The sequence below is a fragment of the Myripristis murdjan genome, chromosome 9, assembly GCF_902150065.1.
Source record: "Myripristis murdjan chromosome 9, fMyrMur1.1, whole genome shotgun sequence".
NCBI lineage: Eukaryota > Metazoa > Chordata > Actinopteri > Holocentriformes > Holocentridae > Myripristis > Myripristis murdjan.
The window spans coordinates 17,174,399-17,200,614 of NC_043988.1; the positions used below are offsets into that span (position 1 = coordinate 17,174,399).

Consider the following 26,216-nt stretch of genomic DNA (forward strand, 5'->3'; position numbering starts at 1 on the left):
ATGCTCCAGCAACTGAGCAAAACAAAACAAATGGCAGCTGACCTGCGAGCTGTGTCACTGCGGCATGCCAGCCGCCTGGAAGTGATGAAATATTTTTATTAACAGAGTGAGCAGCACTGCGGAAATGTGACGAGCTCCCGGTGACTAAATTTACCGCAAGACAGACCCGCGACAAGCTAAGTACAACAGCGGCGCGCTAGCTTACCTGGGTCCAAGCACCTCCGGGTGTGTTCATAGTTTGTTTTTCGAAGCCCGCGGGAGGGACTGGTTTGTGTTTTCTTCGCTGGGACATGGTGTCTAGATTATACAGTCGACATGCTAACCAGTGTCTAGCTATTTTCTGCCCGTGAGGTCCTCAGCGGGCCCCACAGCGCTGTTTAGCCTGTGTTTATCTTGACACCACAGCCAGCCGCTCGCTGGTTATCTTACCCCAGTGACCACACTAGCGACTCACTAGTAATTTGACTTGTTTGCACCTATTCAGTTCATACAAGCACCGGAAACGTCATGTATGAATAAAGACCACAATGTTTGCTACTGGGCATGCCTGTAGCCAGTTGAATGTGAGTGTGATTTGAGAGCTGGGACGAGGACAGAGAGGCGAGCAGACGCCTGTGATGGAGGCTGTGAGGCCAAAGAAGACTAAGTCCAAAACCAGCGGAAAATCTCAGGTATTCAACCCAAATCTTTAATGCTTGTGTTTTTTGTTTTGTTTTTTAACAGCTTTTCCCCAATTCAGGGTCATGGGTGCGTGTAGCTTTACCCTGCATGCTGTATATGAAGGAGAAGGCAGGGAAACTTCATGGACAGTGAAGTTTCCAGTCCATCACAAGATAAACACACAAACAAAATCACACATGAATCACTCCCTGATTCACATCTGTGGGGCAGTGTAGACTTTCCCAGCACACCTGACTTACATGTCTTTTGGAGGCCCATGCTGGGAATCACACTCAGCACCCTCTGTTTTGAAGTCACAGTCCTAATCACAAGGCCACCATATCATGGCTGTTAAATTAGTAATCATTTATTTTTTTCTCTGTATATTATGTTGGCTATTTGGCTGCATGCTGATCCTCACGTGTCAAAAATTAGGGCAGAGAGAAATTTTTGTTGAACCAAGGAAAATCAGTTTTCACTGTAACTGTTTTGTTTGTTTTCAGCTGGCTAGGAAACAGCGGCAGGCAGAGGAAGAGAAAGCTGTCTGTGATGAGGCCTCCAGCTCTGGCTTCAGTGACATCCCCCTCAGTCTGCCCTGTCGGGAGACAGAGGAGCAGCAGCAGGACCCTGCCCAGCCCCCAGAGACCACAGCAGAGACATCAAACCCGCCCTCTGAGGAGCGGGAGATCGCCTCATCACAGACTTTATCCACATCAGAGGCAACTAACGCTTTACCGACACCACTGAGTTTATCAACAGGAATACCATCCATCCATCCAGCTGAGCCAGAAACAGAGGGAAAGGATGATGGGAGAGAGACGGCTGAGGGGGCGGAGCTTAGAGCTGTACCAGAGAGCAGAGGGGTGGAAAGCGAAAACCAGTCAGGGAAGCTGAGTGTTTCAACCCAGCTTGAGACCCTAACAGCCCCCAGCGCCCCTGCCCTCTACCCCTCTCTCCCTACACTGGAGGAGGGCCCTGTCATGCAGCTCCGTGAGGAAACTCTGAAGAATTGTAGCGTTAGGGGGCCTGCAGTATTGTCACTTGCTGAGCAGGAATCGTCTCCTCCAAGTCTGCAGCCTCTTGAGTCTGTACCTGAACTTTCAAGGAGCAGACTCTACCCAGAATTACCCAAAATCGCTCCCGAGGTTCAGGTAATCTCATGCACATGGCTAACCCTAACCCATACGCAGAAATATTTGCAGCTTGACACTACAATATTGAAAAAGCCCTCATGGTCCTCATTGTCCACCAATGCAAACTGAAGTACTTATGTAATTGGTAGTGATAATGTTTTTATAAATAACTGTACATTTGGGGGGGGGGGGGGTTATCTTGGATTTTCACAAAAGAATAAATATGCAAAATTAACTTTACCATTTTCATTTTTTTTTTGCATTCTTCTGCAGGCATTCTCACTGGAGCAGCTGACTGTCTGGGAGCCAGGCAGGGGTGTGCGAGCATGGCTGGAGGCTGTTGAAGTGTGTGCAGCCCAGTTCTGTGCTCTGGCCCGGCAGGAAAACCATGAGCTGACCGAACTGCTGCAGAACTACTGGCGTTGCCGGAGACAGCTGACCCAGTCTCACACACAGCTCCACACACAGTCTTCTGACTGCAAGAGCACACAGAACCGACTTTGGAGCTTCAGAGATGAACAGCTTACATTACAGGTGTGTGTGTTTGTTTGAGAAGAAACCAGAAATGGGCCATACAGGGACAGAGTCAGGCTGCTGATCAGCGAGACACAGACATCAGCCACTCGGACAGACAGAGGAGGCCAGTTTAGAAACACATTAGACAATATGGTCAAAACTGAGAGTAGCGAAGAAGGTGAGGAAGAGAGAAGCTGAGTGAGATAGCCAAACCAAACTAAGACAAGAGAGCCTACAGGCAGAGACTGAGCTTCCCTCAATGGTCAGATGTCTTAAGTTTGTTTTTAAAAGTATCAAGAGAGTTTGCCACCCTGATTTCTGTAGGTAAACCATTCCAGAGGAGAGGAGAGGAGAGGAGAGTGGTAGGAAAAGTTTTAACCATTAGAATTGTTAATTAGGGTGTAATTAAATGAGAGTTTTCAAATTCCTCTGAAGGTCATACTAAGTTGAAGACAACCTTTTGAGCTTGGACTCCGGTCATCGCCGCTTCCAGCTGTGTTTCTACTTATTCCTTATAGCGCATTGATACAGTTGAATCGGCAGAATTTATAATAAATGCATTGAGTGAAATGTTACACCCTTCCTTTTGATAATTTCTTCCCTCCAGGGTGTGTGTGCAGACCAGTCGAAGGTGTGCGGGTACCACCGCTTCCAGCAGGCCGAGTTTAGTCAGAGCGTGCTGGCTGAGCTGAGGAGACTGTTTGAGGCTCGCACCGAGCTGCTTCATCAAAAGGTGGCACTGCATGCCTACACCGCTCTGCTTTCACGCCTCCAGGTGGAATCGTACCTGTATCGCCTGTTAAAAGGTGAGGGACTCAGAAATTTTACTTACTTCGAACTTGCTACAATCAATGTTAATCTTGTTGAACATCAGCACATGATTCATACGATTTATTTAAACGACAATGTCCATATAAGATTGCAAATGGTCCCTGGTTATTAACAGCCATTTGTCTGTTTTGTGCTGTTGTCAGATTGCTCTGGTGGCCAAACACAGCCTTGTTCCCTCCAGCCCCTGAAAGAGGCCATCAGCGTTTTGTTCAGCTTCACACGTAGAGTCCTTGATGACACACAGTTCCAGACAGACATCCATCACTGGCTGGAGAGATTGGTATACACACACACACTCCTTCCCCTCATGTTCCAGTGTTTCATGTTGTTGTGTTTTCTAACACGGTTCTGGTTCCCCTCTACAGGTGGCGGTGCTGCTGCATGTCGGAAGATCTGGAGAACACCTGTACCTGCTGTGCCATCTGCTGTGCTGTCCTGCCGGGGTGGGCAAGTGGGCTGCACCTTTCCTACAGGTTAGACATGGTCCTCCATTATTCTGCATTGTCAGAATTACAGCACATACTTGATGGATCTTTTTTTTTTTGTTCTTGTCTGCCTCAGATCAAGGTTTTGGGAAACACTTGTGGAGTGCAGCATTTCATGCAAGCTCTGGCCATCCTTATGTCTCCTGCAAAGTAAATACCTTTTCTTACACACTTCCTGCAACCTACAATCTAGCTCTTTATCTTTGAGACTATGACCTTAAGAAGCCAAGTCTAGCATGTTGCCCTCCTCTACCATCCTGATCTGTAACCATTTGTCTCTGGCCTCTTCCATCAGGCACCGTGCAGAGTTTCTGAGCCATATGAAGCCATGTGAGAGCCAGGGATCAGCAGCCTCTGGGCCTGCGTCTGGCAACTGGACGCTAGTGGATGAGGGGGGAGAGGAGGTAAGTGGAAAGAGGTTATGAGTAAAAGGCAAAATCTTGTATGTCCTGGAACCACCAAAAGCTTGCAGTAAAAACGAAAAAGCAAACAACCAGTTCATTTTGATGGATGAGATGATGGTAGGGTCTCTTCTAATTGTGTGTGCCTCCAATTTAACCTTGGATCTCATGAGAAAAGTCTGTTTATTTCTAGAGTTAATTTTATTGTAACTTCTCTGTTATGATAATAAACATCATCCCTATATGTCTGTCAAGAAAAATTGACGTGTCACACTTTGGAGATGAGAGTTTGGGATGTGTAGATGATGGTTTATGAAACAGGTACTTGTGGTCCTTTGTTCTTACCAGCTGAGTCACACTTGTGACTGCGTAACAGTTCAGTTAAATACCAAATTGCCCACTGAAAATTACCTCTCTAACCTCTACTTATGTGTTGCTTAGGAACCTCTTTGTTTTGATTCTCTTTAAGAAAAATAGCACTTTGTAGAAGAATAACATTTTACTATAATTGTTACTTAATAATTGATTTAAAAAATACAGAACAATTGAGTTCTTTCTTCGCTAATAGCCTGGTGTGGTACTGCTGTTTTATAAAAGCAATTAGCGTCTGCTTCGTGCCTTGCCTCATAACTCCCATTTGCAGTTCTAAAATCATTATGAAAGAACAGCTTCTCGTGGCTTATTTTACTTTACTATTAATAAAGTTTATGATGATTTAAAGTTTGTGATGATCCAACTGCTTCCCGTGTCTCTCTGTGTGTTTAGGACGAGGATCCAGAGAGCAGCTGGCTCCTTCTGTGTGAGGAGGACCTGATCTCCCTGCTGTCCCAGTTCCCCTTCCAGGAGCTCTATGCACACATGCTCGGGATGAGCAAGCAGGGTGAGCGAGTCTGTCTGATTTCCTGACTGTTTGTGTGTTCAGTCATTGTATGAACTGACAGGTGTCTCTTTCATTCCAGGTGTGTATGAGCCCCAGGCCTGCTCCTCTCAGAAGATGATGCGTGTGTTCGCTTTTGCCTCCTCAGTCGTCGAAGTTCTAGCTGTTGGCCTACAAACGTACAACAGGGCCCGGTACAGACAGCTGGTCAAACGAATCGGGCACAGTATACGGTGAGCGCACCGTCAATACAAGAAATGAGCTCATACTTAAGGCTAAATATTAATATTATGAGCGTTTAAGTTGCACTGTATGGTGGCATCATTTACCATGGCCAGTCATTTCAAATAAAGCAGAAATTCCAAAAAATAATCTTGAAAAAAGATCCACTGTCCAAATTAATAAAGATTGAGTTAAGCACATAATCTGTCAGTGAGTCAGGCTGCCGATGACGATGCCATCAAATTACATGCATATTTTTTTGTCAGTTCAGTGTAAACAGTCCTTGGTGGTTTTGTATAGTGCACCTTTCAAAGATAAGATGCTGATTATTTATAATCTCTGAAATTGTTCTCCTCCCTCAGAATGACAGTGTGTTATGTCAGCGACCACTGGGCCCAGTATGTGAGCATGAATGGTTCTGATGGAGCCAGCTCTCAAACACATCACCTGTCTCTGGACAAGCTGCAGGTGGAGTATGACCACCTCTTCTTCAGAGCGGTCCTGCATGTTCTCAGGAACAAGAGGTGATGTTCGTCGAGCTTGCATCTCTAACTGGAAATTACAGTATGTGCTTTCCTGGCCAAAGTGCCTCATATTTTTTTCCACATTTATTTGGTTTGTTTTCTCTCCCAGGTTGGGAATCTGGTTGTTCATGTCTGAGATGCCATATGGGACTCTGTCCAGCTCCATGCTGTGGAGGGTTCTTTATGTCATGCAGTGTGCTGAGACGGCTGGACTGGAAACACTGGGCACTCCAGGTACATACACACATCCTGTTTTTTTTTTTTACTCTAACCACGACACCTAATTATTCCAGTATACTTAAATTACAACACAAATCTGTATAACAGAACTGTTTCTAAAGCCTCAGTGAAGACGTACAGTGGTAAAAACATGTTTGATTTTTAATGATTTATGAGGGTTAAGGGTTAACCTCTGCTGATCACCACAGGGAAACCAACATAAACATATGCAAACTCCACACAGAAAGGCTTTTCCTTTGAACCCAGGACCTTCTTGCTGTGAGGCAACAGTGCTAACCACTGAGCCACCGTGTTGTCACCACAATAAAGTTTTTTTTTAACAATTTTCTTCCTTGTTGTTACATTTTCTGATATTGGGAGTGCCTCGTTCACCGTCTTGTTTTAAGCACAGTTCTGTGTAGGTTTTAAATACTCTCAAGCAAGTTTACAATCATGTTTTTCTAAACTACCCTTCTCTTTTCCAATTGTTTTTGGAGCCCCCACTGTATTGGGATCTTAATAGCATAATAATAATAATAATAACCAGGTATAAACTCGGGGGGCCTTTCATTCGTTTTTTTTGCCACTGACCTCCACCCTGTGATTCCATGAACTCCAGATCCAGAGCACCAAGAGAGGTTTGAGCGCTGGCTATGTGAGGTGAACAGCTCGGACGGCATCTCTCTCCTCACCGCCCTGGCACACATGGCCACACCCACCCAGCACTCAGACGCCGCCTTCATCACCACCATAACTCTGCTCATCTACCAGGTAGGAGAAATGGATGCAAAGGGTTGCGATACTGCAGAATTATAATACCTACATCTGAAATCTCATTTGTATATATTACTTTTTCTGCCACTTCCCTCTCTTTGTGCTTCTGCTTCTTTACTGTTTTCCGCTTTTATATGATCAAATTGATGTTTCAGGTGTCCTATGTCAGCGTGTCCACCAGAGAAACTTATTCTAAGGTGGGACGAGAGCTGCTGGCTGCCATAGCAACAGCCCATCCACACATCATCTCTGTGCTGCTGGAGAGGCTGAGAGAGACCATACAGACAGTGGGCATGGTGGGTGCTATCATTCTGTTTTGACTTTAACTAATTTCTCAGCAGCAAGTAGGTGACCAGACTTGGAAGAAAGTAAATAATGCTTGCAGAACTCATTGTTTTTTGTTTTTTTTTTCTTGTTTGTGTTTGTATGCCTTAGGTGGCGCTGTACCTGTGTAAAGAGCTGCCCCTGTGCTTGTGGCGGCCGAGGCCAGAGGAGGTGTGTGTGATTGGAGCCTGGCTGCTGCAGCATCCTCTCTCTGCTGTGGAGAACCGGCTGGCCTGTGTTATACTGGAGGGACTGAACTGGGGTTACACAGAGGTAGTTATGGATGTAGTGTGTGTATAAGATGTTCCCGTCACACAGGATATTGTCTGAGTCAGGGCTGGGCAACATGGTTAAAATCGATATCAGGATTTTCTTTGATATCGTTATACATCGCAGTATGGCTCATGTATGCAAAATCATATTTTAAATAATTACATAAGTATTTATTCCTTTGCAAAAAACTAACAACACCCTCAAATACCATTCCTTGCTATTTGAATTTTTTTTTTTTTTTTTTTTTTTTTTACGAAAAATTGCTAGTTACCAACAACAGAATTGTCAGGATCACCATATCATCATGATATGATTCTGCTGAAAAATGATTAACAATTATTAAATTCGGAATTATCAAACAGTCCTGTCTGAGAACAATTTTGGTTGTTTGTTGTTAATAAAACTTTTTGTAGTTAATAAAACAAATTTTGGGGGAGAGTTGCTTTTTCCAGTTCCTGAAGAGGTTTTGGGTGTGTGTTAAAACTCTTTTTGTGTGAGTTGTGACTCAGCGTCTCTCTTCTTGCAGGATGGCTCCTTGGCTCTGTCTTCATCTCTCCACAGTGAGGTGGCTCTGCTGGTAGCAGAGGCCTATCAGAAATATCTCACTGACAAACCCTACAGCGGCCTCATATCAGAGGGCATCAAACAGGTGACTCTCGGACACACATTCATCATGAAGTATCATGATTGTACACAACATCCTCACTTCATCTTCTTCCTCCTCCCTCTCTCCTCAGGTGTCCTATCTTGCCAGTGTGCTTCGTTTGGGGGTGTCTCCTGAAGCGTCCTTTAGCCAGTGGGCATGGCAATTGTTGCTAAGGCTGAAGCTCCATGGCAACGCCCAAAACCCTGGAGGAGCTTGGTCCGCCCCTGGTTTGGCCTCCAGCCCACCACCAGAGCTCACACACTCTCCCAGCATGCACTCTGTTCTCCGTGCTGTCAAGGCAGGCATCCCTATTGGATGCTATCTTTCCCTTGCTATGACAACAGTGGGACACAGGTTTGTGCGTACACACACACACACACACACACACACACTCACATATACACATATACATATACCATATATCTATGAGTTGTGAATTCCTCATAGGATCTGAATTATTTTCCATTTAGCCCTTGTGGATTGCTTTCTCTGTTGGTTTGTTTTTAGCTTGGAAAACTTTTGCACTGAGGGAGTTGTATTGTTGAAGAATCTGATTCAGTCTCGACACCTGAGAGCAGCTGTGCATCTTCTTGACAACATCCTGCCCCCAACATACCCTCTCAGCTTCTACCTGCTCAATAACACTCAGTAAGTGAGAAAAATTAGAGCAAGATTCATCTTTATCATAGCAGTTATTGTCTCAAGATTAGCACTCATATATTAATGCCCCTGGCCGTCCTCTGTCCTCCCCTTCTCCTGCCAGGTTTGTGAGCTGTATCCAGTTGTTCTTGCAGTGTGACAGTGTGTGTCCTCAGGGTGTAACACAGCAGGTCACCCACCGGGTGGCGCCACTCCTCACAGGGGCTACATATGGAGACAATGTCCGACTGCTGAACAGTGTCATTCAGGTACGTCTGATAGAGCTTTCATTACAAAGATATGTTCCAAGAGCCCAGACATCAGAAGACAACATTTAGCTCCAGGGTTCTTAAAAATGTCTGAAAACTAGAAAATGTGATCAGTTGAGAGCAGACCTTCGCCAAGGATCTGGTATTTACCTTCACCCAATAGGGCAATATGTGTCTGTTCCCTCAGCTGGTCGAATCTGATGTGCATGCATTAAAATAAGTTGACCACCTACGCTGCTTGTGTTACATCTCCAGCAACTAGACTGCACTGAGGTGGATGGTACGCTCACCAGAGCAGTCATTCACCTCCATTTTATTTTATATTATGAAAATCGTGATGATTAAATGCAGTAGAAGTCTTTTAATAAGGGCTTTGAAATTACAAAAGCATGATTTGTATATTATGTTATTCAGTACTACTGAAACAGCATTTTTACAATGAAGTTTCAACATTGCGGAGTCTATGGTCCTTGTGCTTCTAATCCCCTGCATGATATCAGTTAAGCAAACATGGCACCCAGGTGAATGAGGTGAATTGCAACATGGTCATAGTCACATGTGTGTTTGTCCTTGTATATCTTGACCAATTGTGGTAAAAATTGAATCACCTGTTTCTTACCAACCTTTCTACAAAGTTTCATGTGAATCTGTTCAGGAGTAGAATCTTGGAGTAATGGGATGGGATTTATTTCCCCCTGCAATCAGTGACATATGATTTATCCTCTTTAAAATGAGATCCTGTAATGCAGCCTAATAAAATCAGCACAAGAATTTCTATCATTAGAATTTATAAATAAAAATGATGGTTGCTCAGCTCATTTCTAAATACACAATTGGATAAATTGAGTATAGGCTGGTTAACCCTACACCATATCTTTTCCTGTAACCTAAGCAAACGTGTTTAAACGTGAATATGTGTGTTTGTCTTCCAGAGCCATGTGGTGGAGAGTTCAAAGCCCAGTCGTGTTGGTGCTGCAGCAGTGCTCGAGTTCTGGGTGGGGATTCTGACCCAGCAGAACCTCTGGTACCGTGACAAAACTGTCCTGTTCCTCATGGATCAGATCTGCTGTGCCGCATTCATACACCACCAGGAGGAGTGTGTGCAGAAAATACTGTACCAACAGCATAAGGTATTTACTCACTCATAATGGAGGATTGCACAATTTCACAGAATTTCTATGGCTTCAAAGGTCCCAATAGAATTTTTTTTTTTTTTTTTTTTTTTTAGCAATTTTTTGTTTTCTGGGGGGGAGAGCAGTCTTACTCTGCCAAAGCATCACAACAACAAAAAACTCACACATTACTGTATGAGGGAAAGATAGGTGGTGAGCAATGCTAATGCCACAATCACCTGTACTCCAGTGTGTTTAGTGATCATTTTCTGGCAGCATAAATTTATGTAGCAAAGCTGATTAACAACTGAGATTTGTTTGATCATGAAAACACAGAGTGGTGGTTTAAAAAAAAAAAAAAAAAAACAGGATTAAACAATACCCACTGTATTTCATGTGTACGGTATTAGTGCATAAGAAAAATAAATCCAACACATGTATCAGAAATGCAGAAATGATGCTAAAGTAATAAATTCTCTCATGAGAAATGAACGAAGTGAACAACACATTAAGTCTGAATGCAGTGCGATATCAAAGCTGCTGTAGCCTGATAAGTTATATTTCTTCTTATTACTCCATTTGCTTGAACAGCCTGTGGTCCCAGCAGTAAGCTATATGTGGCACAAAGCAAGTGTTGTATCCCTTTTCTTGTCCATTTGGTAAGAAATAGTTGTTATAATTGCTGAAAACTCTATTGTGGGAACACGAGTGACCTCACACTTATCCAATCATTTTCTAACTGTGAAGCAAGCTCCAGGGATTTCGTAAGGTGATGGGGTAATGAAGTATGAGCTTCTGGGTGGGTTTCAGACAAGGTCTTGGTTGTAGCAGACAGGAGGGACAGGCAAAAGAAGGGGGTGTAAATAATGAGTAAGTCCTTTGCTGACCTCACTCTCAATAACACATACAATATTGAATGACCACAGCGGGTTGAGGTTGTGAGGTTTTCTGTTTCCATTCCTCGTGCAGAATGCCTTGGGTTACCATGGAGACCGGGGTTTGCTCTCCACTCTGGTTGGCTGGATTGCTGGAAATGTCACACCCTCCTTCATAGAGGGCCAATCCCTGAGTGCAGAGGTGAGGGTCCCCAAAACACCAATCCTGTGAGCAGGTACTATTGATTGCACCAGTGAAGTTCTCAGTTTGACAAGTCGGGTTCTGTTTGTGCCGGTAGGTTTGGTTCGCCTGGCTGGTGCTCAATATGGAGGGCATGTTTGAGGAAGACTCTCAGCTCAGACGCTGCGTAGAGCAAGAGCTCCTGTCAGAGCCCAACCTTTCCACAGACCAAGCCTTGAAGGTATACAGACACACATAAAGTTATACAGGTAGATGTGTCATAATCAGATTCGATTTTGCTCACAACAAATAAATGCCCAAGGAATTTAAGACGAGATAATCCTTTATGCCACTACAGCGAAATTTGTTTTACAGCTGCAAAGGGGATAGCACAATAGCAAACAACATCGATAAAAAGAAGCATCAATACAAAAGATAAAAAAAACAAGAAGTGATGAATCAATAAGTAAGTAAAAAAACAAAACAAGATATAGTAAATGCGAAACCAGAATGAATATAAGAAATATTGGTATTGCACAGTTTATACACTGATATTACAAAAATAAGTGATAGTGACGGTGATGTGAGGTGGCAGAATGGGAATATTGATAATGCATAATAAATGAGTAAAATAACTAAATGATTACATTTGCATGATTGCACATAGGAAATATTGATATTGCACAGTTTATACATTTATATTATTTGACCTGATGTTGAGTAAGCACAATAGTCACAATACAGCGCTTACACTGAGTGCAGCGCACAGTGTAACATTACCTCAGATCATTTTGCAGATGTAGAATATGATGGCTGACTAAATGTAAACACACTATAAATATACATTCAAAGAACTGGTCCAGTGCAGCAGACCATTACCATAGGCTCATTATTCTAATTAGGGATGTCAGTACTTAGGTACTAAGTCAAAATTTTTAAAACAATGCCTGTGCTAGTGTTTTTAGCATTATTGGCATCGATGCGACTTGATACCTCACTTTGTAATTCAGTGTTGTTATTTTCATGTAATCTTCAGCAAGTTTAAATACTGAAACACTTCAAAGTGCTCGCAGGAGTGTAAACCAAAATGAGAAGCATAATCACACCATTGTATTTGTTGTCACGGCATGATGTTTCATACAGTTCCTGTTTGTTTCCCACTTGAAGGTTACAGGCTAATGTTGCTCCTGTAAAACGGTGTTATTATTCTATTGTAGCTTATCTGTTAAATAGTTCAAACTGATAACATTTCTGTTTATTTGAACTTTGTTTTAACTCAATGTTTAAACAAAAAAAAAGTTTTGATATAAAGGAGTGTGTACTGAATGAGATTTCAGTTTTTTTCTGGGATATTGCATCAGATATCTAAAAATCATGAAATTTCACTGCTATTGGTATGAACTACCAAAAGTCTGCTATTGTGACATGACTTAATTGTGAGAAGCATAGATGATAACAGTAACGGTGTCTGTGTGTGAGCCAGAAAGCACAGCAGCGGCTGAAGCTTCCAGTGGCCCCGTCTCTGCAGCGGCTGCAGGTGTACCGATGGGCGTGTCAGGCCTTAGCCACGCCCCCTGACCACCCCATCCTGCCACTGGTCTGGCAGAGGTTCCTACAGCTCTACCTCCGACAGCCAGGACCTGAGTATGGGTACGACACACACACACATTCGTGTTGATAACTAGACAACAGGGAGAATCTATCCTGTGTCACGGTTTCACGTGTAACTTGAAAACCAAACAGCTCTATGTGTGTGTGTGTGTGTGTGTGTGCGTGTGTGTGTGTGTTTGTGTGTGTGTGATGTCCTTCAGGCTGGTTGCTGCAGGTTGCATTGGCCGGAGGTTCTTCCAGGCCTCAGCTCAGGCGTCTTTACTTAGAGACCTGAGACAGAGACTGCAGGAGGTGTCTGACTTCCACCACGCTGCCAGCCAGGCCCTCAGGGTTCCTCTGCCACATGCACCCTCATCAGACACCGTCAGCCCGGGGGACGAGAGCCCCGAGGCACCCCGGCCCCCTTACCTCACCTCTCCTCAGCTGCACACAGAGCTTGTGAGGTAAGACAACGACGCTACTGCGCCCCCCTGTTCACGAAAAACCGGTCCAAACACTTGTTTATTCCACAAGCCATCAAATTTTTAAACAACCAAGTAACAGGGTGTCTAGCTGGTCTGACCCAAGTGTTTCTATTCCAGGATACAAGTGTTTACAAACATTATTTATTTTGTTTTTCTTAATGTATAGCTGGGGTGCTTGTATGCCTGTGGATGTGTTCAATTGTTGTTCTATGTAATGAAATGCCATGAGAATTCTCTGCTGCAAATCAACTTCCCCAAGGGGACAAATAAATGCATAATAAGGTTGCACTCACATGAATTCCCTCCTGTTCTTGAGCACATTGTAGCAGCCATCAGTGTGCTTTATTGGCTCTCAGGTCTCAGTGGATTGGTTGTCTGCAGGTTGTTTGGTGTATTCGCCTTGTGGCTGGATGATGAGACCATGCAGAAGCAGGAAGTGTACCTGCCCTCTCTTCCTCAACAGTATGACCCACATCGACTGGCACAGGTCATGCAGCGGCAGCATGTGGGTGTTTTTTTTTTTTAGTGTGTACATAACCTGCATGTTTGTTTGTATCTGATTTACTCTTGCATGTGCATTGGTGTTCAAGAATGAAAATGGGCTTGGACCAAGTTATGACAATACTTGTGATGATTTATCAGTATTGGGGATTTTACTCAAAACGAATATCAACTACCAAAATAAAGTAGCGTATCAGAAATAAAAAGCCAACTTTCTTGATTTTCAGCATTTTTGGCACACAGAAAGCTGCATTTCTCAAATGGTGGGAAAAAAGAAGAATTCTGTAACAATTGTTTAGTGCAGTGACCTCAACCTATGGTCCAAGCTGACAAGGTTCAAGTAATGAATTGGCTTGGTGATTTGATCTGTACTTACCTATACTAACGGTTTTGTTTTCTTTGCTGATGTCTGCTTTGAAAAAGTAAGACCAGTGCTACTGTAGTTAGAACAGCTTAGTCCGATCACAGTGTGGTGTGTTATATCCTGTTGATATTACAGTTGAAAGTTTGTGTTACGGCTTTAGGAGCTGTGGTTGGAGTATGTGGACCATGAGCGTGTGCGGTACGATGAGAGGGAGGTCCTGTCCCTGTGGGAGAAGGTGCAGAGTGAGCCAACTTTTCTCCAGACCAGCAACCCCAACCTCACTGACTGCACCAGCCTCAGCACTGGTAGATAAAACCTACTCTGTATCCAAAAGATTACCCACAGCTTTATTCTCCATTTAGTAGTGATGATGTTTTAAATGTAAACACTTCAGGAACTCATTAGGAATTAATTATCACTACATGGAGGTAGACACCAAACAAACACAAAAATATTAATTTCATATGTTTTTATTATTTTAAAACTATTGGGAATAGACGTTTCCTGTGCCATTTCCATGTCTCTTATATTACTTTGATAGTATTTCTAAGAAATAGTAGGAACCTTCACCATAAAGACCATAAATATTTTGAAATTTTTGAAATGGAGAAGAAAATAAATTCTATTTCAACAACAACAAAACAAAAAAAAAAAACTGGGTATAGATAGTATTACGTTGGTATTTAGCTTGAAATAATAAATGGTCACTGAGGGGCATGACTACCTCCCACTCCCTGTGCAATATATATTTTTCCAGTGCAATATATTCTCATGTGCATGATATCATGTGTAATTACATCCCCCAGTGCAATATATTTATTTATTGTCTTTTTTTTTAACTTACTGTATATTTATTGTTTTTTTCACTTTCTGTTTTTGTTTTTAGTTATTTCTCCTTTTATTCTTTCTATTGAAAGGTACTGAAAATGGAGACGCACACAATTTCGTTATGCTTTTTGGTATAATGACAGTAAAGATTTTCTGACTCTGATTTCTGAGCTTAACAGAGTTAAACTCAATGCCAACTTAATGCTGCCCAATAATGTCAATCATCCTGTCTTTCTGTTTGCAGCCAAGGAGCGAATCTTGTCCAACCTGCAGAAGCACCCGGTTCCTCGTCTGGCTCCAGAGCTGCAGCAGCACAAGGCCCCAGTGGCTGAGGTGCCCACCGCCTGCCTCACAGACTCTAAAGCTGCCACCAAACTACTGCAGCAGGACCTCAGCATCCTGCAGGACCAGGCCAGGTACACACACACACACACACACACACACACACACACACACACACACACACACACACACACACACTGATGAAAATCACACATCTGAGCACACAAATGTTATCAGTGGCATACAGTACATGCAAACACAAAAATGCACACATATTTGTTGGTCAGGATTGCGGTGGCACGGGAAGCCCAGCAGGTGGCAAGGGAGCAGGAGCTGCTGGAGAGTCTTCCTCTGCTGTATAAGAACCGACCAGAGCAAGTCACCATGGCACTGGAGTGTAAAGGGAGGGGAGGGCAGCCATGCCAGGGTCCAGCAAACATCTCTGTCACAGTAAGAAAACTAACACCGCATAGCAGCCACCTTTCTGAAGTTCTGCAATTTCCTCAACATGATTTGTTTATATGCGCCTATCTGTGTGTATGTTTGTGTGTGGCTGTACACAGTGCGAGTGTGTCCAGAAACAGGAGGCAGTGCAGACTCAGATAATATCGCTCCACAGCGACATCAAGAAGCTCCAAGCCGACGCCATGGCTCCTCCTCCTCCAACCCTGGCTCAGGCTGCAGTGCACACTGAGAACTTTATCACGTCAGTACACACAGATGCTACTATTTTATCTATCTCACACTTAATGTAAATACAAACACATACAGGAGTAGTAGCAATACATAGTAGTGATGTTTGTAGCGTTAATAGACTGGTACAAACACATACAGGAGGAGTAAACAGTAGGTAACAGTGATGTGTGGACTCTGTCCTTGCTCAGGGCTCTGGTGAACATGTACAAGGCACAGAAGACCCCAGTAGTGCAGAATGTCGGTGTGTCTGCCTTCTACCAGGTGGTGTCTTTTGTGTGTGAGGACACACTGCGACATCCTCCAACACGCCAGTACCTCTCCTCCTGTGTTGAGATCCTCGGACAGGTACACAAATATATACCCACACACAAAGTGCAAAGAGACAAGACTGGAATTAAGCATGTTTTACATAATGTGTGCAATTTAAATAAAGAATATTAAATCAAAAACATGTACCCACACTGCTTTAGGATTGACACCCTTACCGCCCCCACCCCCACCCCCAAATCGTTCTCTCCACAGTCTTGCTATTTTTGAAATGTCTGACTAAAGAACAAAAAATATAAATGGTGAGAAGGCCACCCACTCTAGCTTTAATGAAAGGAAAATCTTTTGATGAGTAACATATAAATTCCCATCATGAATAAAACTGTTGAATTAACCTGTAGGCTACTCTTTTGTCCCTGTGTCTGTGTGTAGGTGTTCATCCAGGCAAATGCCGCAGAGTGTGGCCGTGTCCTGACGTCCATCCTGGAGCAGAGGCTTCTCTGCCCCCTCATTTCACCCTTCTTCACACCCAATGCAGCACCCAATCAGCTCGTCTTCCTCTACCAGGATGTGGTGACATCTCTGCACCCTGACAGTGCTGATGTCATTTTCATGCTGCTCACCAAGGTTAGCCACCTACACAAACACAACTATTATTATGTAAACCCAAAGCAGACAAGTTAGCACCTCTGCTTCTCTGTCTTTGTCTGCAGTTTGATTTATCCCAGTGGCTGAATGAAGCCCATCCGGTGTTTTCTGAGAGAACCCGCCTACTAGAGCTCATTCATGGAGCGCTCTGCGTCTGTGGCCGGGAGCCCGAGCCGGACCTTCTGACACCTTTTCACCTTTTTACCAAACACTGGACCTGTCTCTTACGCCACCATTTCCCTGACCACTACAGTGACTGCCTACGCTTGCTTATGACCAGTAAGTGTGTGTGTGTGTGTGTGTGTGTGTGTGTGCTTGTATGCCTTGTTGAGTGTTTTGTTAAGAAAGAATTCGTGTGGAGTGGAGTGATCCTGTCTAGCACAGTCATTAGAACATGCCAGAATAAGATTTACAATGGGGCCACCAGTGCAATACATATGCAATTTTGAACTTCACCCACGACCAAGATGGAGTACAGCTTTGGGTGTTTAGCTTCTCACAACAAACTAAGGAATGTTTTTTAACCTTACCAGGCTCCTCAGACCAGTTACTGAGTCCAGAGTGCTGGAAGGTGACCCTGCGAGCGCTGGGCTGCTTACCTCCATCCCGCGGTACCAAGAGTAAAAGTGAACAAGCATTGAGCACCACTGACATCCCGGGCCATGCCGTTGGCCCCCCAGCATCTCCATACAGAAACCCCATAAGCCTCTCTGCACAGCAGGTAACATGAGAGGAAGTTAATGAAGCTTGCTTGTGTTGGTGATTTAATAATAAACAGAAAAAATCACACTAATTATCTTAAAACTTTGACGTGATTTAACATGACTAGTAAATGCACTAATTTATACCAAGCTTACACATTCATCATCATCTGACCCATGCTGTCATTTTATTGGTCACTAACAGATGGATGAGACAGTTGACTGGCTGTGTGATTACTTCCTGCGGAGTCGTCTCAATAAGGCAGACCTCCGCAGCTTCGGCCTCTACTCTGCCTGGGCCCCTTATGTCAGTGAGGTTGTGTCTTTCTGGGGCCATTTGATTGGTTGTCTAATCAACGTGCAGCTCAGCAACTGTGCCAGAGAGCCTGTGGGCAGCAGCAAAGTAGTGAAAGGTAAACTCCATACGAAACACTAAGTTGCAGATAGTGAGATTTAGGATCAGGCTTTGAAACCATATGCTTTGTTTTAATCTGTCCCCTACACTCTCAAAGCCCTGCAGGATCTGCACAGTAAGATTGTGAAGTTGTTCAAGCCTTGGATCCTGCCCCTTGACACTGATGATGCAAGGTGAGCATGGCTCGCTTTCCACTCTCTATTATTCATCTAAGGTCAGCGTGTGAAGAGAACTGTGGTCAGTGTTAGACTATGTGATCTAGTTCAAAGGTGGTAAAAAGATGGAGCTATGTCTGTAAATATTAAAGCAATAGCAGATCCCTTTCTATCCCTCTCTTGGCTTGCTGCACAGACAGCAGGCGTGCATTATATCTTTGTACTTGTAGTATTATTGTATTCAGTGGGAAATTCCTTTATCTCTGAAACACAGCTTATACACTACAACAAACAAGGCACAAACACAACATAGCCCAGATAGACAGAACAGCATATCAGCTGTTTGCCTCTGAACAATACCCCTAAGTCAGCCAAGTCAGATTAAGCTCCCTCATGTGGCCAGAGGTTTCTACTGTGATCCTTTTTTTCTATTTTCTTTTGATCTATAGAAGGGGAGAAAGATAGGTTTAGTACTTCCCAGGGTAAAGATACAACAAAAGAGTGCAAAGATGATATCTACATCCGTGTCTCTTTGCCTCAGTAACCCCAGGTGTTACCCCTGGTTGGAGACTGATGCGAGTTCTGCAAGCTGTCTTGTTGGCTTGTACACCCAACTCACCGATACACTGCACCACAAATTCAGAGGTTGGTCCTAGCAGTTGATTATTACTGAGCAAGTAGCTTGTGTTCACGTGTTTATACGTGTGGAAGTGACACCTTGTTTCTGTAATTCATGACTCGGTGTGTCTACATGCAGATCGTTTGCTCCCCGGCCAAAGAGGAGCCCTGTGGCTGTGTATGATGCAGTACTGTGAGAGCTGCACGTCTCCCCGCACACCGGAGTACCTGCTCTACCTGTACCACACACACCTCCGCACCCTGCCGTGGAGACACCTGCACCCTGACACTCAACTCATGGAGCAACTCTTCAATGTAAGACACCCCACCCTCTGGCCTGGCCTCCAACACTGGACACTGACCTACATGCTTGTCATGAGGCAGCTTTTTAATTTGAGATCTTCACCCTTGCCACTGAAACTTGGGCCTGTAACTGCTGTCAGGCACCTGACCTGCAGAGTTATAGTCTCAACAGCCAGTCCAGATGAGTCCCTTTCCTCTTTCCATACAGGCTGCAGTGTTACAAGCTTATCACTGAAATAGTTAAAGCCCACAAAATTAGGTTTTATAAGCTGACATTTTGCTTGAATACAGCAAAATTAATCCCCATGTTGGATGAGAATAAATGAGTAAGATAATACAGTATGTCAGCATCTCAGTAGTATAAATAGCACCATTGCTCTGCTATTTTCCTTCCAATTTAATTTTTGAAGCTCAAGCATCTGATCGATCAAGGCAATTTCTGGAGCAGGAGAGCTTCTGACTCCTGCATGCCAATTTGTATCGGCTCACTGGGTAGTGGAAGAGCTGTATGTGTGTGTGGTGTTCACACAAACTTATCTCGTCTAACTTAAATTAGAATGATGATAGACAAGAAATGTAGCAGAAGTGACAATTACGAGTAAATAATTCTAAGTCATTATATTAGTTTTAGCATTGGGTAATTAAAGAATATGGATGACGATTCATTTGAACACTTCATTTAAAATGAAAATAGTCAAGATGTTGGTATAATACATAAGTACAATAAAAAATGTTTGTTCTCCTAATCATCAACACAAATAATTATGACACATTTGAGATTGCAGTATCAAACCAAATAATTTGGATTATCGTATTAGTGATAATCTTGTAGCTCTGGTGGGAGTCAAACATCTGCAGGCAAAATAAATGTTTACTCCCAGCATGGTCACTGAGCCAGTAGACCCTAAATTTGATCAGAATTACGCATCTGTGCTCATCCATTCTTCACCATCCTGTTGCTGCAGGTGGAGAGAGGAAGTCCCAAGAGCTGCTTCCTGTTCCTGGGGGAAGTGTTATGTGAGGTCAACTGGGTCAGTGTCCTCAGTGACCACTTACAGACCCCCCCCACCACCACAGCACAGGCCTATCCAGCTCTACCCAGCACTGGTGCTCAGAAGGACACACAAACCATGTTGGTGTATCTACTGTACATGCTAGTGTTTCTGACAAAAGAGGAGCAGCTCCTTAGCCAACAGGTACATTCAGACGTCTGTGTTTTCACTTGAGGGCCGTTTTGTGTTTGTTGCAAAAGGTCTAAGAGTTATTTTCTGTTCTCTATTGCTTTCTTTTGAACCAGCAGGACTCTCCTCTGCTCAGTCTGTTGGTGCAGTCCACCTCTCTGCCCTGGCATCAGCTGGATCTCACCTCATACCAGGGCATTCTGGGATACGTCAGCACCCACTACCCTCCCTCCCTGCTTCTCAGCACTGACTCTGCCCCTCAGCTGCTGCTTAAATCACTTCGCAGTGCTGCTGGGCTCCAGCCCCGCCCCCAAGGAGCGCCACACAGGGTGAGACACAACAGTAATCCCCTCAAGTTGTCCTCTATTTAGAGAAAGAACCAGAATTGACACAGTATGACACCACACAGCTGAATGTGCTCCTATTCACTGTCTCTTGCTGCAGTGTTTTGTTTACATTCATTGCGCTGTGATGGCCCACCACAGCGGGAAAATTGCCTCCACAGCTAGAATAATAATTACAGTTGCAATTAGCACATAATTGTTCATGTATTGTGCTGTAACTATCTAAATAAAAGCCAGTGTTTAACTGGAGCACTGACTGACCTGATCCTGATCCAGGAGCTGGCAAAGGAAAAGATGTTGGATTCAGAAGCCAAATCACCCTCACCTCGGGTGACCAGATCCCAAAAACCAAATTTGGGACACAGAGTGTGTTTGTGTGGGACTAGATGGGACATTTTATTAATACTGAGAGGTAGTGCAAAATTTTGATATAATGTCCGTCTCACTGAAAACTAGAGCCAATCAAAATGTGGGACATTGTGTCAGTATGTGGGACACAGGAGACAGGATTAAAATGCTGTGCAGTTCTGCATAAAGCAGGACACCTGGTCACCCTGCCCCCCTCCCTTACATTAATATATATTCTCTGCCTCCTGCCCTCTTTTTTTGAACTGTCACTTTGTGTTTGTCAGGAGGAGACTCAAAAGGCCAGAGCTTGTGTGTGCTGGTGTGTGCAGTCCTTGGTGACTTTGGAGCAGGGAGGCAGCATCAGCCTGAGCAGCCTGGAGACCCAGCTGGAGGTCCTGCTGGAGAGCATTGTCACATTCAACCCACCAGGTAAGTTCATAGTCATCCTCAGCAACATCGTCATCCATCAATGACAGCAGGACATGGCTCCTCTCACTGTATTTCTCTATTCTCCATTTTGGCATTGTCTCTCTCCACCCTGCTTCTCCTTCCTCCTTCTCCTCCTCCTCCTCCTCCTCCCCTGTCTTTGCAGAGACGGGTTTAGAGCCGAGGCATATGGCATTCTGCAGTCTCTTCAGTGACGCGCTGGCTTTGCTGAATGGAGTGGGCGTCTCAACAGGAGAAGCCCTCGCAGCTCATGTCATTGCCTGGCTGGACAGGAAAGGGAGGGGTTTTCCTATTCTGCCACTTCTCACAGCTTGCTCCCGTTGTCTTGCATCAGTACGTCACATGACTCGCATCATGGAGGCCTGCATCACAGCTTACTTCAACCATGGTAACCACAGTAACAGTTTATCATTAATTAAGATGCCTGCCTGGTTTTGTTACCAGACCAATGGAAAAAAGGCCATAAATGCAACTAATAATCATTTTTTAATGTAACAAAAAGTATATATAGATTTTTATTCACCAAGTCTGTTTTGTTTGGCCCTCACGCTCACGTTTTCTTACTCTCTGTTGCAGCAGAGGAAGAGTCTGTAGGTTGGGGTCCTGTGTTGGCATCCCTTCAGGTGCCTGAGCTCACAGCAGATGACTTCCTCTCCGAAAGCCAATCAGGAGGCAGCTTCTTGACGCTCTATGCCTTCATTCTTCAGCGCCTCAATACTGAACACACAGTAGCCAATGACAGGCGGACACTGGCTCTACTCACCACATGGACCAGCCAAGTTTTCCCCAGGTTTGACCCACACCCCCCCACTCCCACCACCACCACCAAGCCCAGTCATTTGTGCCTTCACTAGCTTGTCTTGAGAGATTTGATGGCTTTTAAGTTATATTATTTTGAAGTCAGAGTTTGCAGCATGAATTTGAAGTGGTCGCAGAAGTTGCTTACATTATTCGTGTTGTTCTCAGTCACAAGCAATAATAGTCACTGTACAAGCTATGGTGTGTTTTATTTGTGCAGCAGTCCAGCTGATGAAGCCAAGCTGTTTCTGTGGTGGCACAAGGCCCTGAACTTGTCATTGGAGCAGCTGCAGCCACAGGCGGGCCAGGCCGAAGTCTCTGGAGTAGTTCTGGGTCTGTTGCGGTTGCAGACCAGGCTCCTTCAGTTGGGAGAAGAGAGGTTAAACTCTGGGTTGCTGGGAGCTATAGGCCTAGGAAAGAGGTCACCCGTTTCTAATAGGTAGAATAACACAATGTTTTTAATTGAGGGCTACAAACCTTTTTAAAAATTAAATATGAGTGTATCAGTGTGTTGATGATCTAGTTTTTCATCTGTGTCTTTGTCTAGGTTCAGGGTGGTGGTACGTAGTCTCGCAACATTTCTTGCAGTCCAGGTACAGTCAGAGACTCAACTTCGTCTCCAACCCACCAGCGACCTGCAACTCTCTGCTAAAGCACAGCAAGTACGCTATACAAATACATAGCATGTAGTTTTTCTTTTCCTGGTCTGTAATTATCCTCTAAAAATACCTTTTGCTTCTTGTGTTTTGTGGATTTAGGCATTAGGAGCATTGGAGGCCATGCCTAGCAGTAAGCAGTACGCTGAATTGGAGGACTCTGTAACTAAAGCTGTTCAGTTCATCCGCTATCCAGGACACTGTCTGAAAGATGGACCCCGGCTGCTTGCCCTGCTCGCCAACCTCCTCTACCCTGACCTCAGATACCTCCACATCATCCACTAACATGTTAGCAGTCTGCTAGCATTCCTGGCCATCAAACCCTGGAACTCACGCTGAGGATCAGAAACATGTTATCCTTCTGTGCCAACAGAGTGACACAAAATGTCCACTCTGCCCTGAGAAATTACATGCTGGAGCACAAAGATTCCAGTTTGCAACACTGGAACTGGATTTGATAAACAGGTGACCACCATGCAGACACTGTGCTGTTATATCAGCAAGAGCTGCCTGTCTTATCCACTTGCTCTTCATGCAAGAGCAACCGACTTTTCATCAGAGCTCACTGTTTATCTGTGAAAAAGTCTGTTTTGACTGGTGATCTACAATGCAGGACAAACCAGTCAGAAGAATATGATGTTTTATGTACTAATGCTGTGTCGATGACTTCCTTTTCTTGCAGTTTGCTAACTTCTCTCATGTTTAATGCCTTGTTGCTTTTCATATAACTGTTGCCTGTTGATTTTTATCATGATCTGTTCTATTCTTGACTTGAGCTGACGTTGCACATATTTATTATTAATAGATGAGTCAGAATTCATGTCAAAAATCACTCTCCTCGACAATGTGTCACTGACTAGACTGAGACTGGGATTAGACAGGGTTCACTGGCTGATGAAACTCCTGAGGTCAGCTACTGGTGCCAGCATGTCGCTACAGGCTACATTTTGCAGTAATGTTTAGGTCCCAGGTACATGTATGGCTGAATACCTTATCTGCCTGTGCGAAATAACCATGTTAAGTTGCAAAATATTTGCTAGTATTGCATATGCTAGTGTTGCATTTGTACAGCCAAAAGTGCTTTTATTGTTTCTGCCAAAGAGGTATTATTTTTGTCTGCTGAGCTACTTAAATTGTCTTGAACACACATTTTAGTTGTAATGTCAATCTTTGTTGGGCACAAAAACTGTTGTACTTTGAAGAAGCACATGCACTAGAACACAAGTACCACTTACTGTAAATCACAGCAGCGAGCTTCCTTATAAAGCATTGTGCAGTGTAATACAAATCTGTCATGTTATGCTATTACTGGAACAAGGATGTCATGTTATTGTAGACATTTACAATATATAACCACTCATATGCAGACAAATTAGCATTTGTTGCGCAAATCAAGGTCTGTGTCAGTCATTTGGGAATGAAGGCTAGTTTCCATTCAGATAATCAAACATAGTCATACATCCAAGACGGCTGTCACATTTTCAACCTCATCGTCAGGTCACCATTTCTGTTGATCTGTGCCGCTTTAATAATAATGGCGCAGCATTTCAGCAGGCTGAGGTCTGCCTTATTGCCTGTGTTATGTGGGGACTGTGTTAATGCCATAAGCATTTCTCTGCGTGAGTCAGTCATCAGAAATGGGTCTGTAGGGGCTGCTGCAGGAGGGAGCAACAGTGCCACGCAGCACAGAATAAACATATTCCCTTAAGTATAAGCAGGAAAATGTCTCACATGGCATTTATCAAGCATCTCAGAGATCTGGGACCATATACACAAAACCTCCAAACAGGAATACTGATCTGGTATCTGTGTTTTGGACAGAGCTGCATCTACCCAGTTTAACCTCTCAGGTTCACTTCAGGTCATAATGAGTGAGGCAGTTAAAGGGGTCTAGACAGCAATAACAGTGTCAAACTGGGACAAGAGAAGAATCATCACACGTAGTCATGACTCTTTATTAATATAGCCTTAGTGTGTTTGTGGTTGACCATTTGTACATCAGCAGCCCTGTGTACAGGCTACATAACAGAAGTGGCCTGCACTCTGTGTTCTCCATGCATAATGCTGCAGATGGTCAAAATGAAATAAAAAAGCCTCCTTGACTATGAAACCCATTATGAAAAGCAAGCATCTGTGTCTGCTCAGTAATTTGACTGGCACTTTCATCTTTCTTGCTCACTCGCTGCCTGTATAATTCTGTGTGAATGCATGAGCGCACAACCACAAAGCAGTAAAAAGGTAAAGATTGTGTAGGAGGTGCCTGTACTTAGATTCTTTATACTGAGCGGTGTGCTTTTGTGTGTGTGTGTGAGAGGGAGTTTGTGCCCATGCATCCATTGTCCTCATTTGACACTACGTCTGTCTGGGAGAGAAACGTTGCTCCTCAGGCAACAGCCGTCTCTATGGTTACAGGAAGGGTAGAAGTGAGAGAGGAGAGAAGAGGAGAGGACGGGGTGTTCTGAGGATGCGAGAGGAGAGGGGGAGGTGGGAGACGCTCACAGACACTCATCGCTGCTGCTACCTCCCCCTCACACTCGAAATGGCCTGCAGTGTACTCTCTGAACCCCTCATCTGCTGTCTTTCAGCATCTCGTCCACCTTCTGCTCTCTTGTCTGTCAGCTCAGGTGGCAGGGAGCAATCCTTTACCCAACACAGCTCATGACCGCACACACACACACACACAAGCATCATGCCAGGAGAACCCAAAGCCTGAGACAGAGCGTTTTCAGCATCACTGTCTGGCTGCATCACCATGGAAACCAACCTTGGGTCAGAGCAGTTTTACTTAGACTGTCAGTCAGTAGAGTCCAACAGCACGTGTGTACCAACTCCCTAGTCTGTCAGCGGTCATCACTGGCAATTAGGATGCAGACATTAAAACAAACACAAACTTCTCTGCACCGCCTCCATCCACACAAACAGACTGGATGCTGTGCTTGTGCATTCGGCTTATCCTGCTCAGATACAGGACATGGTGCATTGTTGTGGCTGTGTGAGACTGATCTCTGGAAACAAGACTCTTAACTACTTAGGGTATGGCAGGTCTGACAGCAGTACGTATTAAAAGATAACTGAGTGGCCCTATTGGCATCCATGGTGATAAATCCCATTTTACACCCCAATCTGTTAACAGGGTTTCTCAGTCTGGTGGGTGTACAGCTGATTGTTCCCAGTTGCACTGCGGCCCCGGGTGAATAACACTCCACTGCAGCTGACCAGTTGCTCTAATGGGACAGCTGCACTTGCCCTGGACGTCCCACCCTCACCAGCTGGGCACACACACACACACACACGTCTCTGCACTCTGCCCCAGTTCGTCCACCGCAACGTGAGAACACACCGCCGCAGCACAAGTGACGCTGTTTGAAACGTTTAGGCCTGTCTCTTTATCCGTGTGAGAAAATGAGCGCATGCATGGTTGCGCCGTGCGTGCCATGTGCAGGTGTGGACGCGTCACTTTTTTCCCACCCGCATTCCGAGAAGACCTGCCTTACACTGCCTCTGATTGGCTGGTGCTCGTTGCCACTCATTAGGTTACGTGGATTAAGTTTGGGGGTTAGGGAGGGGTTAGATTTAGGGTGAGCCAATCAGAGGCAAAGAAGGGACGGATCGTCACAGAATGCGGGTG

The 26,216-nt window shown here is 44.4% G+C and overlaps 1 protein-coding gene across 2 annotated transcripts; it reads left to right on the forward strand.

The window, feature by feature from the left end:
- On the forward strand, positions 1 to 24,699 carry epg5 (ectopic P-granules autophagy protein 5 homolog (C. elegans)). Of its 2 annotated transcripts, none has more exons than XM_030059575.1 (45): positions 1 to 671; positions 1,164 to 1,811; positions 2,067 to 2,327; positions 2,917 to 3,115; positions 3,284 to 3,420; positions 3,506 to 3,613; positions 3,702 to 3,775; positions 3,921 to 4,029; positions 4,792 to 4,906; positions 4,986 to 5,136; positions 5,488 to 5,649; positions 5,759 to 5,883; positions 6,488 to 6,639; positions 6,798 to 6,938; positions 7,078 to 7,239; positions 7,766 to 7,888; positions 7,977 to 8,239; positions 8,393 to 8,533; positions 8,649 to 8,793; positions 9,726 to 9,923; positions 10,875 to 10,982; positions 11,080 to 11,202; positions 12,445 to 12,611; positions 12,773 to 13,015; positions 13,418 to 13,541; positions 14,062 to 14,206; positions 14,974 to 15,145; positions 15,299 to 15,461; positions 15,575 to 15,717; positions 15,896 to 16,052; positions 16,407 to 16,601; positions 16,688 to 16,901; positions 17,156 to 17,343; positions 17,529 to 17,736; positions 17,836 to 17,911; positions 18,435 to 18,538; positions 18,651 to 18,826; positions 19,780 to 20,010; positions 20,112 to 20,324; positions 20,972 to 21,116; positions 21,280 to 21,522; positions 21,711 to 21,924; positions 22,153 to 22,371; positions 22,480 to 22,594; positions 22,691 to 24,699. In XM_030059575.1, exons 1-45 carry the CDS (start codon positions 618 to 620, stop codon positions 22,871 to 22,873), a joined length of 7,737 nt encoding a protein of 2,578 aa, XP_029915435.1. In that variant the 5' UTR covers positions 1 to 617; the 3' UTR covers positions 22,874 to 24,699. The 2 variants fall into 2 exon arrangements, with proteins under 2 accessions (XP_029915435.1, XP_029915436.1); XM_030059576.1 differs by having other exon boundaries at positions 20,115 to 20,324.
- The last annotated feature ends 1,517 nt before the right edge of the window (positions 24,700 to 26,216 follow it).